At 46.9% G+C, this 13,465-nt stretch overlaps 1 protein-coding gene across 1 annotated transcript; it reads left to right on the top strand.

Moving 5' to 3' along the window:
• The first annotated feature begins 7,554 nt into the window (after positions 1-7,554).
• Positions 7,555-8,838, top strand: GFOD1 (glucose-fructose oxidoreductase domain containing 1). The gene has a single exon (XM_009702475.1). It carries the CDS (start codon positions 7,612-7,614, stop codon positions 8,473-8,475), a length of 864 nt encoding a protein of 287 aa, XP_009700777.1. The 5' UTR covers positions 7,555-7,611; the 3' UTR covers positions 8,476-8,838.
• Positions 8,839-13,465: the final 4,627 nt, after the last annotated feature.

Here is a 13,465-nt window from a genome sequence, read left to right as displayed (position 1 = left end):
CCTGTCCCGATGTTACATTTCTCTAGCCTGATGTACGTATTGGGCAATAGCTTAACTCACGCGCGTACCACTGTTTTAACGAAGATGCTTTTTCCTCATCGTCCCTCTCTCCTGTCCGGTCTCTGGGTACGGAAGGGTGCTAATTTTCTCCGAAATCTATTTCTTTCTTCTCCATTGTTATTTTTTTCTGCAGAAAAGATGCTAGCAGGGCTCACGCGGGACTGAAGGAGGGCCTTTTAGGATGGGCCTCCGAGGACTGGGGATGTTGGGGATACCATGAGGGCTTGTGGTGCGGCTCCTGGAATGGCAGGAGCTCCACTGGGCTGTCTGCACCAGCCCCTTCCAGCAGCCTCCTTTCTGCCGTGCAGTGCTCTCCCTTCCCGTTCCCCCTCCTCTTCCTCAGCCACCTTCCGCCCTTCCTCTGCTGCGCCCCTCTGCTGCGTGCTCCTCCGGAGTGGTGCCCGAAAGAAGCACTTTTTGTTGGAACGACTGTTTGGAAGCCGTGCTGGGGGGCGAGGGCATCGCCTGCTGCTGAAAGCCAGGGCCGAGGTACCCTTGCAGTCGTCAGCTCCGGCTGAGCTGGGACGGAGCCCTTTGCAGAGCTGTAATTAAGAGGGGGTACCACTCATCAAATAACATTGCGGTGATTGCCGAGCAGATCAGAAAATCATGATTTATGGTGCCAAAGATTTATGGCTATCGTGCACGTAGCAGGCTAAACTGACTATACGACTGGTGGATCTCTCAGGGACTGGAGAGCCACCCCAGCTGTCAAAACTTAAAATAAATGAACGGTGGCTATATAGGCTACTTCTGCCTCCGAATTCTGTATTTGCATACAATTTCTGAGAGGCATTCTCAATGTCGCGTGTCTCTCCTTAGTACCTATGTGTTAGAACTATGGGACAGTACCAAGCTGGTTTGTTCCAGTGGCGTACAAAAGGGACCATGGCTGCCAGGCTATGGGGAAGACAGTTCTGAAACAGAAAAAATAGTGTCACCTGCTTTTAGGCCTGTGGGTCTCCTCTGTAGTCAACGGTTCAGCGCAGTTACAGCTCAGACCTCTTCTGTTTTCTTCTGGGTTTGTTAGGGAGAAATTCATTTGGAAAGGAAGGAGAACTTCATTACCAACCTCTGGTTTTGTTCAGAGTGTTTAAGTATTGTAAAGAGTCTGTAAGAGAAGATTTTTTTTGAGGTCCTGGCTAAATTACAGCCTCCAAGTGTTGCATCTTTTGCAAATTGGAGAGAACGGGATAGAAGGGAATGGTTTAAATAGCTGTGAGGCTTTCTGAAGTCATTATTGTTGAGGGAAAAAATGATTCTGTATGTGTTTGCATATGAGTACACACCAGAATTCATTTTAATTTTTATGCAAGATAGAAATGGAAGAACATTTTCTGACTGTCCAGTGGGGTTGCAGAAGTACTGTTGGCTAACACAATTAGCATTGCAAACAGACGTCTGCCTCGTATGGGAGTGTGCGAAACACATGGTTCTCCCGATGCTCAGCTTGCATCAGACATTGGTTGAGCTGCAGGGAACCAGGCGCTCGCTCCCGGTGCCTCACCTAGGTTCTGAGATGGTTTCTGTGCAAAACTACGGAGTTGACAATGTGCCTACGTATGTGCAGAAGAACAAATTGCTGTATATCAACTATTTAGATGAGAGGTAGTGACTTTTGATTTAAGGCATTTGTTTTGACTGTGGTTTTTGATATATTCCTAGGGAAAGGTCTTTTGTCAGTGTGGCCAAAATGACTGATTTGCAGCAAAATGTAGCCTTTTAACTAAACTTGCTACTTTTTGTTTGTTGACTTGGGCACATTTGTAAGAGTATTTCTTATTTATAAAAGTAGCCGAATGTCTCAGCTTGTTTTTTCAGTGTTATAATGCTGGGTAAATGTGAATGAGATACTGCTCATTCCTGTATTAGATGATACTGTTTTGTATTTGCAAACCATGTCAAACTGCATCAGGGTGGAAACTGATCTGATTACAACTAATAATATGCGTACTAATAATACAGCACGTACCGTTGCAGCATGTCTTACAAGCCCTGAACAGAACCGAGTGCCAAAGATGATTTCCCCTCTGATTCTGCATAGGATCCAAAGGCACCACCAGCAGCTGCAATGGTCAAACTCTGAGAAGAAAAATTTGCCAGTATTTATTTATTGTAACCGTCTCGATGATAATGTGGATTGTCGCCATTTGGAATGTAATTTTTTATTAGCTTCTTTTTTTAAAAATAAAAATGTGTTTGAAGAAGGTACCGTAACTTGATATAAATATTTTAAATCATCCGTTTGAAATAACCAGGTAAGCATACTGTTCCACCACTCCTGTATTTGGTGAAACTCTCAAACTGTTCCGTGAGCTTTAGAAATGTATTTTTTCTGCTGACTAATTTAGCTTAGTCCACAAAACCTTATTTTCCCCTTCCTCTCACCCCCACCCTAACCAAGAGCAATAGGTAGCAACGGCTAACTAGTGAATCCTTCTGGTGCCAGTGAAGGTTTTGATTTTATGCCCAGACTCCAAATAGAGCCCTTTTTGATTTTCTTGTGAATAGGAGGAGGAGAAAATATTGTACTGGAGCCTCGTGTCCCAGGCTGAACAGCTAGAGGACTAGTCTTGCTTCAGTTCAGTGACGGACCCTTTTTTTTAATTAGTTGGAGTTTTTTATGTGAAAATGTTTCTCTCCTTATTTGAAACAATCAGAGCAGATGGAAAAACAAGCTGACGTTGCAGGTTTCAGAACTGATGAAGGCTGTGCCGGTTACAGCTGCGCTACCCTCCCTGTGCTGTGGGCCAACGCGTTCCGCTCGGTTTTAGGCTCTGCGGCACGGGGACATTACAGACACAAAGAAACTTGGGCTGCTGATAGCCACAGGGCTAGAGCCGTCTGTAAAATGAAGGGCTGCAAACGCCAGGCATTTTCAACATCAGGACTTAAATTCTTTCTCTAGCTCCTTACTCTTCCCCTGCATTTACATGGAAAAAATTGCAAACACCACTGCTCCGGACTGTATCTGCTCACCGCTCCCTTTGGGGCTGGGTGGCTTTTGACATTACCTCCACATCGCAAGGGCTTCCTTTTTCTAAAATGAAGGCTGGGGTTGGCAAATAAATCAGATGACTTCCTGACAGAAGTAATTACCGTGAGGTGGGTGACAAGCCCTTAGATCGTGGTTACAATCTGACTTTCCAGCATAAGGTGCCAGAGGAATCTTCACTCAAAGGCATGGTAGCACCAATGAGAGCACAGGCAATTTTCTTCTATTTGCTCAGCTGCTTCTAGAGAGTTGGTTAGACATCTACTTCTTCAGACAAGATCGGTGTTCTTAAATAACATTCTTTAAATGCAGGTTGGTATCCAAGTTGGGATATATGCACCCTGGGGGATAAAGAATAGTCAGATGGACTATTCAGCCCTTGACCTTCCTGGTGAGACACTGGGAAGTGAGCAGACTCTAGTGTTAGTAGTGGTTTTGTCGTGTGGACCTGCTCTGGGAACTTTGATTCATCTGAAAGAGGAACCAAGCAGTCGTCAGGTGTTGCCACCTTTCAGTCTTTGGCAACCAAACCTAGAAGTCAAATTCTCTGGTGTCGTTTTTCACATTTGTAAGGACCGCTAAAGCAAGTTACACCCGAGTCACTGGTGTAGGGATCTGGTCTATCTCACGGATGAACATCTCCCAGCTCCTCCTTTATTTGTATTTTCCCGTTTTCCTGCTGGAGGGAGAAGAGAGCGGGGTTCAGGGCAGCAGACCTGTGGGGTCTAACACGGTCGGCACCTCGTGGCCCCACGCCCGCGGGCACAGAGGGGCCACTGCTGGCACCACGGCCCGGTTGATGGAGGCTCTTGGTGTTCCTGGCCATCTGTGCCTGCAGCGGTGGGTCACGGAGCGGGTCCCCAGCTGCAGCCCTGCGGTGGGTGGGCTTCAGAGAGTCAGCCTGCACTCCCAGGGGCTTTGCTAGGGGATGTGCTGCCCAACTTTAGCTTTGGGCTCGAGCTGGCCGGGCGTGAGCCCTCCCCTACTCCGTGCCAGCTCAGAGAAATCCCACGTCTTGTCATCTATCGCCTGGTTGGCACTGCCTTGTCTCTTTTTGAAGTGCAGCCAAGCAGAGAGACTGGGGTGAAGGCTGTGCAGAGCCCTCAAAGAGGATGGTGTGTACTTAGATTAGTTTTCTTCTTCGTTTTACCTAAGAACTCAAGAAATCAATGCTCAGAAGCTGCCCGATGGAGAACTGTTGTAGACCACATCTCTTAATGCATGTGCAAGGGGCGTGTATTCTTTCATACGATGAGATGTATTTGACTCTTGGACAAATATATTGCACTTTCTTGCCAAACCAAGCTGACTGCACTTCTGTGCTTTTATGTAATTCACGAAGTTTTTGCTGTCTGCCCTGCTGTGATTTTCAAAAATGTGCAAAACGGCAAAACACACCGATAGAATGACAAGCGGTAACAATTCATCCTTTCTTAGAGTCTCTTGTCTAAATGTGGACAGGATTAGACCCTAACCCCAGGCAAGGAGAAGGGGGTCCATTCCCCAAGCATCCCCCGGCAGCACCGGCGGTCGGAGCACGCTGTCTCGTGAGGCTGTCCGTGCTGGGAGGGGAGGGAAGGAGGCTCTGCCGGCCGCTGCTTTAGAGAATGGCTCAAAGGGAAGGTGCCTTTTTTCCTTCTCCTTTTGCAAAGGGAGCAGAGGGAAGAGAGCGGAAAACTATGGTGTTTTGATCTGCCTGTTTCTTATTCTAGTTGCATAAACACACCAGAGCATTTCTCCAAATTAAATTAAACAAACCTTTCATGTTCTCTCCCTGCTTCGAGAAAACTAATGTGGCTGCTTGCAGATTTGCAGCTACAGAGAAGACAAAGGCCTGTGGTGTGCACAGACTCAAGTGCTGAGCAGCGTCATGCGGAAAGAACCTGCGCGAGCTTCCGTAGAGCATAAAAGCTTTCTGGGCACCAAGCAAAAATCTGTTTAAATGCCTGACAGGGATGAGAGCACAGCATGTATTATCGGCATATGCACAGAGACGGGAAGGCTCTCAAAACATTTGCATTTTGGATTTGCTATAATTAAAAAGGTTTCAAGCTTTCCAATAAGGTTGAAATGGTGGAAGGAATAGTAAGTGTAAGACTTCACCTTTTCTCTGTCTCCATACCAGTATTTAGGGCTCTTCCCTTTTCTCTGGACGTGTGCCTGACCTACACTGATCCTAATGGGAATTTTTCTCGAACGTGAGGGATGTAAAAACCCATAGGCTTCCCTTTCGTATTTCTAATCATCATTTGGTACCCGGGTCGTGACAGTCCCGGGTGTCGCCTGCCCCACACAGCGAAGGAAGGACTGACCCCACCGAGCGCACACCAAGGAGAATGTCTCTGGGCTGCTAGTCCTGGAGAAAGCTGATCCTTTTCCTGACGAGCACATGTGTAGAGCTGCGTATCATGATAGATTAGTGCCTGCGCAGACCCCAGATAAAACGCGGCAGGCGTCCGTGAGGCAGCACGATGCAGGCTGAACTGGAGCAGAAGGCGATGCTTGTTGACCAGTGGTGAACAGGTCAGATGATGATGTAGTAAGGTATGGGTTCTTTGGGGGGAAAATGACTATTTCAGGAAGGTTGGACTGTAGGCACGTTTTGTCTGACTTAAGATTTCCCTTATTTTGATAACTAATTTGCCATACTCAAATCTCTCTGCAAAGACTGTATGTAACTCAAGGGCTGTTAGACCAGTGATCTGTATCAGGTGGCACAGCTGGAGCTACCAGTTAGAGGAATATAGGGCAGGTGGATGAATGCTTGCTCCAGTATCAAACAGATGCAGAAAAAAATTACTCAGGAGCAGGAAAAGAAGTGCTACGAGGTTGAAAATGTCAACTCAGTCACCAGCAACAGTCTGTAAAGATGAGAGAGAAAAGAGAGAAGGGAAGGCCATGGCCGCTGAATAGAGGATTCCTGCCTAATATAAGAGGAAAATGAGTACGTCTCTACTTACCTGATTAAGTAGAAGGTAAATAGGAGCAAGTTGAAGGAAGATCTTTCCCTTCTTGGCGGTTAACTAGCTCTGACTGCCACTTGAGTGGTGAGAGCCCTCCCTCCAGTTTCAGCTACTCAAATAGCAGCAGACAAAGAGTGGGAATAGGCAGTGTGGATAAGCTGGTTATTGAACGTTTGGACTGTGACCCCCTTCTTCTTCCAGTCAGGCTGTTAAATATTCATGTAAGTGGGCTCAGAGAGATCCCTGCCATCTGTCTGTATTTATATGACTTCATCCAAACAGCTCCAAAACATGTACGATTTTATCCTCACAACAGCTCTTTAAAGAAAAAGGGATTTCTCACCTATCTGAAGGGAAAAGGAATCGAAACACAAAGCGAGTAACCAGATTTATTCAGCAGACAGGATCCAAACTCAGCTCTTTTAAGTGCCAGGCCCAGCTGTAGCCCGAGGCTCTCAAGGCACGGATGGTATTAAGTGCTGTAAGGGGTTGTATACCTCACCTAACGTTGCTCATTAAGTGTAAAAAAATCTTTGTATGCAACTAAAAAGGAAACTGGAGACTCTGCCACTGTATGTGTGTATGGGTACAGAATGAAAATATTTGACGAGGAGAAATCAATAATAAAGCCATTATTTAGGCATCTCGACCTGCACCGCGTTGAGCTGCACACCTTGATGGCCAGATAAAAGAGGACCATCATGCAAGCTTCAGTGAGCAGTGTGCCCGTACGGGCAGTTCTGAGAGGGAACAGATTGCCACAGCCACGTTTGACCTGTTTTAGAGCAATCGTGGCTCTCCCTTGGCACCACGGATGCGCTGCTGACATTTCGGCAGAGCTGCTTCAAAAAAAAAAAAAAAGAGTGCCATTGTCAGAACAGCGTGGCATTTTGGGAGCGAGAAGCAATTTCTACATTTTAAATCAAACGACAAGCCCAGCACTTCTCCCTCTCTCCAGTCAGAGCCTCGTAGACAGTCTGAACGGGAAGGATGAAGGGACAAGGCCATTGAGAAGACGAGCCCAGGCTTTTCAGTGTACCTACGTTAAGTTACCACATACACGCGGTCGTGTTCCTCATAGGCTTCGGGGATTTGAATCCGAAGCTCAGGTTCAGCCCTCCGAATTCACCCCCCAGGCGTGAGGGGTGGGAGAGAGAAGAGGCGTCTGTGAGATGGCTGCGTGGGGTGGGTGCTTTCGTGCCTCCTCCCAGAAGGTGCCAAATGTGGGGTAGCAGTCCAGCTGGCCTTAGCTGGCTTACTTATCTCTCCAGGCCCTCACCTTCGTGCAATTTTGAGGCGTGAGAGCATTTTGAAAATAAAAAGGGATGTATTTTCACTGTTGTGCTCAAGAAGCTCTTACAGGCATTTTGGAAACAGGCCAGAAGGGATCTTTGTGCCTTTAACACCGTATTGAAATGTTTTCTTCTTTCAACGATCTTTCTCCTTGGCTCAGGCTTTAAGAATAGCCTTGAGGCTTTCAGCTTAGTCAATCAGTATACTTTTGTTGATTTTTTTTTTTTTTTAAACTGTTTTTCAGGCATTGGAAAAAACGTCATCTGCGACCGAACGGCGACTCCCCTGGATGCCTTTCGGATGATGACTGCGGCTCATTATTACCCAAAGCTCATGAGCATCATGGGGAACGTCTTGCGCTTCCTGCCGGCTTTCGTGAAGATGAAGCAGCTGATCCAGGAGGGTTACGTCGGGGAGCTGCTGGTGTGCGAGGTGCAGGTTCACAGTGGAAGCCTGCTAGGCAAGAAGTACAACTGGAGCTGCGATGACCTGATGGGAGGTGGGGGCTTGCACTCGGTTGGCACCTACATCATCGATCTCCTCACCTTCCTCACCAGCCAGAAGGCCGTGAAAGTGCACGGGTTGCTCAAGACCTTCGTCAAGCAGACGGACCACATCAAGGGGATACGGCAGATCACCAGCGACGACTTCTGTACGTTTCAGATGGTCCTGGAAGGCGGCGTGTGCTGCACGGTGACGCTCAACTTCAACGTCCCGGGAGAGTTCAAACAAGACATTATTGTGGTGGGTTCGGCAGGACGGCTGATCGTAATAGGCACTGATCTCTACGGGCAGAGCAACAGCTCTCCTCAGCGGGAGCTTCTGCTAAAGGACTCCACGCCGGTCAGCAACTCCTTACTTCCAGAGAAAGCCTTCAGTGACATCCCATCCCCGTACCTCCGGGGCACCATTAAGATGGTTCAAGCTGTCCGGCAGGCATTTGAGGACCAGGACGACAGGAGGACCTGGGACGGGAGGCCCCTTACGATGGCTGCCACTTTTGACGACTGTCTGTATGCCCTGTGTGTGGTGGACACCATTAAAAAGTCAAACCAGTTGGGGGAGTGGCAGAACATTTCAATCATGACCGAGGAGCCAGAACTGAGCCCGGCATACTTAATCAGTGAAGCCATGCGGAAGAGCAGGATGTCTCTGTACTGCTAGCTCCTCTCAGCTCCTAGGAAAGAATAGGAACCAGGCAGCTCTTGAAGGAAATGGTGATTCAGCCCCTGTGAAGGGCTTGGGCATCCTGGAAACTAGCTGAGGGTACAGGAGAGGGAAATAACGGTGTTTGGATCGACTAAAGCTGTTGGTGGCTAAATGCCAAAGTGATAAGGTCCTTAGAAATGCCCAAAACAGACAGGAGACTTAAGAGCTGACATAACTTAACTGTTTTAATAACAGTATTAGCTGGCTGATTGGAAAGATGTATCATGGACTCATCTCCTGCTTGCAGGTGCTTTAGATTATCCAATTGTGTTTACTGTGAAAGGTTGGGAAGATCCTTTTAGATTTTCCTTGCCTACCAGAGGGCTGTGAAGGTACTGTCATGTCATTAAATTTTCTGTAGTGTCTGACATGAATGGTTGCTACCATGACAGCTGACACCACCGTGCTGCAGTACTACACCTCGAACCAACACACAGAATAATAGGACTTGGTGTGAAAGTGTCGCGTGATACGGAAAATCTCGGCAGCTCACTTTTCATACAGCTTGTTAGGAGCTTCTCTGTGTTGGTTTAGCTAGCTGTTTTTTGGTTTTGTTAAAGCACAATTAAGTAGGAAAATGCGTGGCTTTTAAAACAAAGCAGTCCTCAACCACAGTGCATCTGCCCCGGTATTGGGGGAGGGAGGGAGGCAGTGTTAACTGCACAGATTTGCTGATTAAAATGGGTTGTGCAAAACCTTGATGGGCGGCAAGTGGCATGACACAGTAGTGATCGTGGGTTTTATTATACAGCTGAACTCAGGCTAGTCTTATGAAGGTTTACACACAGTTTCCTGTGTCTGGGACTGATTTTTGAGTGAAGTAATCATGCGTTTTTGTTTTAAGTGGAAAACAGTAGAAATCCAATCCGAAACCGTATGATGCTTAGAGGGGCAGCGTTCTTTTAAACCTTTGTGAACTCACACTTGAGAGATGCACACCGACAATTAGTTTCATACAGCTCAGCCCAGAAGCTTTCACCTCCACCAAGTGGTGAGTGTGAGTGGAAAACAAAAGGGATAAGAAAATTTCCCATCCATTTCCAGGGAAAAAAATGACACCCGACCCCCACCTCTTTACGTCCTTAAAGTGGCCAGCTACTGGTACGGTAGTAGTCGTTCCTTGTCATGAGTGCAGGGGTGGACAAACTCTTTTGGTATGTTTGTCCTGTTCTTCTTTTTAACATTTTAGATTGCAGTCTTGAAATAATACATTCTTTCGAGAATATAGTCTGGAAAGAATATCATGAAAGGCACATGAGTTGTCCCAGTAAACAGGGATACTGCTTTTCTGCATAAAGCTGCTCCAGTGCTTATGTGTTTACAGCGCTAGGTCCTCAGAGAGGAAAAAAGCAGAACACGAGCATATAGCACTAAATTACATTCAACTTGAGAAAAACCTTTTCAGGTTTTTTGTGTTAATTTTGACTAGAGGAAAGAGGAGAACATTTGGATGAGCAGTGAATTAAAAGAGAAAATATGACCCTCTTTCTCAAGGCCATCACATTAGCGTTGCCATTTTAGGTTAGAAAGAGAACTGTCAGAACAATCTAGATTTTTTAAAAAGCACTTACAGTTTTGCTATTTTTAGGAGCACTGAGGGCTTCTCTAGGGCTTCTCCTACAAATGACTCCTTCTGATTGCTGTATGCTCCTGCCTGTCCTGCCCCCGGTTTTAGAGCTTCATGTTTTTGAACAGGAGGGTGTCAGTAGTGTGGTTCAGCTCATCTGACTTCAGCCAGCTGAAAGCCAGGTGTCTTGTCCTGATCAGCTGTGCAAGGACACAGCAGTCAATACAGAGAGAGCTCTCCAAAGGCTGACTCCGTTCATCCTCAGATCAATACAGAAGGAGGCGCCCACTGGAAATTCCTGTCCTCCTCCTTTGCGGAGAATCTTGGCTTCTAAAGGTTTAGGTGGCTAAAGTTAGGAAACTTGCCTCCCACCCCAAAATTATGAACATGTGCTTAAACTTTTGAAGAGCATATGTGTGACCTTTCAGGAAATATTCCCTGAAGTGTAGTAGTGTGACTGATGAAGGAATAATCTAATACTGCAAAACCATTCCCAAACGGAGAATTGTTTCTATCCATGCTGTTCTGCCAGTTCTAGCAACTGTCTCTGGGGCTGACTGCTTCTGCTAAGACCTCGGGCAAGCTTTCATCATTCCTTCTTAGAAGCAGCCCTTGACAAGTTTGGATTTTTTTCCTAAAAATGGATTTCTTTGAGAATTCCTGAGGTAGTATCTGTGCCAACAGGAATTTCCCATTGTAATTGTTGTATATATCATGCTGTCCAGTTCCTGCCCTGAAACATACACAGGGAAATACAGAAGAGAGAATTTGATCAAGAAATCATCTTCCCCCCCCCCCCAAACCGGAATGAGCCCCAAGGGGATCAAGAGAGTTTTCATATTGTAAGGCAAAAGCCCTTTATTGAAAATAGTGACTAGTTCAAGTCATGAATGCAAGCCTGGTGGGTAATTAACCATGTCTAGTTAAACACCATCCAAAACTGGAACTAAGCATGGACCAAAATCTTGGTGAGTCTTGCTTCTTAGTGATTTGGCCATTGTGCTGGAATTGCTGTTCGTGTCTTTGCACCTCATTTCAGTTCACACATGTTGACAGTTTTTCCTATCTGTATTTTCTTTTTTCCTGTGTCTTTCTGGGTTTCGTGATGCCAGCTGGAAGAAGATAGGCTGGAATCCTGTTCCCGGCCCCTGCAGTGAGCAGCCCCCAGTTGAGACGCAGTGTATAGAGAGAGTACTACTGAGCTCAGCCTTTCTGTCCCGGATCCAAAGGTTTCGGTGACAGGCATCACCCATCCTCTGTGCAGACTTACTGATGCAGATAGTGCTGCTAAGCAGAAAGAAAATCTCATGCTTTGGTTACAGAGCCATCGGATGCTAGCATTAGTACTGGCTTGCAAATGGGTTGAATCCTGTAAAGCTCATTGTGCGACCAGGGCGCTGGCCCCAGAGCGGCAGGCGGAATGGGCAGGGGCAGGGCGGGATCTCCTCCTCCTCTGACAGCAGCAGAGATCTTCGGCTAGATTGGGGTGAAGTAGTTACCTATCTGGGATGGCAGCAGTAACTGCATACGTTCAGGATTGTGTGACAGTTTTTCCATTCTCTAGGAGGCGAAGGTGCTGTAGTGTTGAGTGTAAAGATACTAAACGTCCACCTGGCTTAGAGGAGGAAGGAATGGGTTTATTTATAGAATGTGTATTACTCTTCTGATAGATTGTTACTTTACAGACTGGGATCTTTCTTGGCAGCATCAAGCCCTCTGCTCTTTCGGTACAGTTGAAAGTACATTGAATTACCCTAAGTAGCCTCTGGAGTTCACACAGCGTTTAAGAATTTGGGTAGCAGATAGCAGAGATGTACTTGGTTGAACTCAAAAGCGGTACCAGACCAGGAAACGCATATTTGGAATTGCACTTTTAATGCTGTTCTTTAATGCTGTGCCACAAGGTTTGAGATGAATGCTGCTAGAATTGGTGCAGGCCTAATAGCCAAACTGCCCCCAATGAGCTTCTTCACGCACTAGGTAAGAAATGTTCGTTCCTCTTTCCCAGGGCTGCTGTAGGAGAGGCTCTTTCCTTTGCCATCAGCCTGTGCCCACAGGATACTGAACGTTGCGGTCTGTTGCCAAAGACAAAAAGAGCCAAAGGGGAGAGAGAGCCCAGGTGAAATGCTCTGCAGGGGTCTGTTCCAGTGCTGGGACGGTCAGCTGAGAGACAGTGTCTTCTTTTCCGTGGGAATTGCACTGGGGTCCGCACCAGGGGTAGGGCAGCCCTACGCGGTGTGACAGCAGGGCACAACCGAAGTCGTTCCGTGTGCCCGAAGGGAGAGCGGTGACTGCAGCGGGGAGCGGGAGTTAGGGCTGTCTGCCGTCTGGTACCTATGGGCCTGCGCTGACGGGGAGAATACGCTGGTCGTGCAGAGGGTGAGGGTTGTACCTTCTCAGCAGCCTTGCTCCACCTCTGTGTTTGGGAGCCCGAGAAGGGACCCTGCCCTCGGGGGAGCAGCATCCATCCCATACTCCTGCTAGATCCATGCAGGATCTAGCGCTGAACTCAGTGAAGTCATATGAACTCTGCAAGAGCTTGGGGTTTCCTGTATCTAATAACATGCATGTGTTAAATTAGTAGTACTTTAGCTGTGTAGTTCAAAAATACCAAGTAGAGATGGTATGTCCTTACCCATGCAGCCAATGTGGCAGAGAATCGGGGCATGCATAGACGAGTTTAGGCTCGGGATGGGCTGCTGTGGAGTTCATCCTTTGCTTTGGCTGAAAGCATGAGAAATTCCTGCCTGGCCAGCATAGAGCAATCAGAGGCACTCTCCACTTTGTACTTGGTGTTTCCTTCTTTTGGATAGCTTTTGAATCAGTGACTGTGCAAGTGAGCAGCTGTCCTGGAAGTCCAGCCGTTCCAAAAAGATGGCTTTTCTGCTGCGTGTGGTCATAGCGCAAGGACAATTCAGTTTCTCTGTTACCTTGTTTATTTCTGTGATGATACAAGATGATACATGATGTGGAAAAGTCCCGGACAATTTAAAACAACTCATTGATCTACCAAAAAAAAGTGTATTTTATTTAATGGGTAAAGGTAAACATAGTATCTTGATGTTGTCTTTGCAGAGATTCAGAAATTACTGATGGCTGTTGCTGGGAATGTCTATATTTGACTTTCATCTATGGCCTTCCATATAAAATATCACACCTTATGAAGTCTGTTTGCTGTTAAGTTCTGTATTTACAAGGGTTGAAAAGTACGCAGCAGACTTTTGGCTTTGGGCAGATCCTCAGCGCTGGTGTGACGTTCTGGTGGCCTGGTAATGTGCCCTCAAGTACTTATGAAACTCAGCACTGGACTGTTTGGCCTCTGCGATGCTCTCTGGGTACCTGGGACCAGTTGGGAAACGACAGGATTATTCAGGACAG

The sequence above is a fragment of the Cariama cristata genome, unplaced genomic scaffold, assembly GCF_000690535.1.
Source record: "Cariama cristata isolate BGI_N322 unplaced genomic scaffold, ASM69053v1 scaffold13846, whole genome shotgun sequence".
Lineage (NCBI taxonomy): Eukaryota > Metazoa > Chordata > Aves > Cariamiformes > Cariamidae > Cariama > Cariama cristata.
The sequence above is the reverse complement of the archived record's forward strand: the minus strand, read 5'-3'. Positions and strand labels throughout refer to the sequence as shown.

Coding starts and splice junctions, on each gene's coding strand:
- GFOD1 (XM_009702475.1), top strand. CDS start 7,612: ATGATGACTGCGGCTCATTATTACCCAAAGCTCATGAGCATCATGGGG.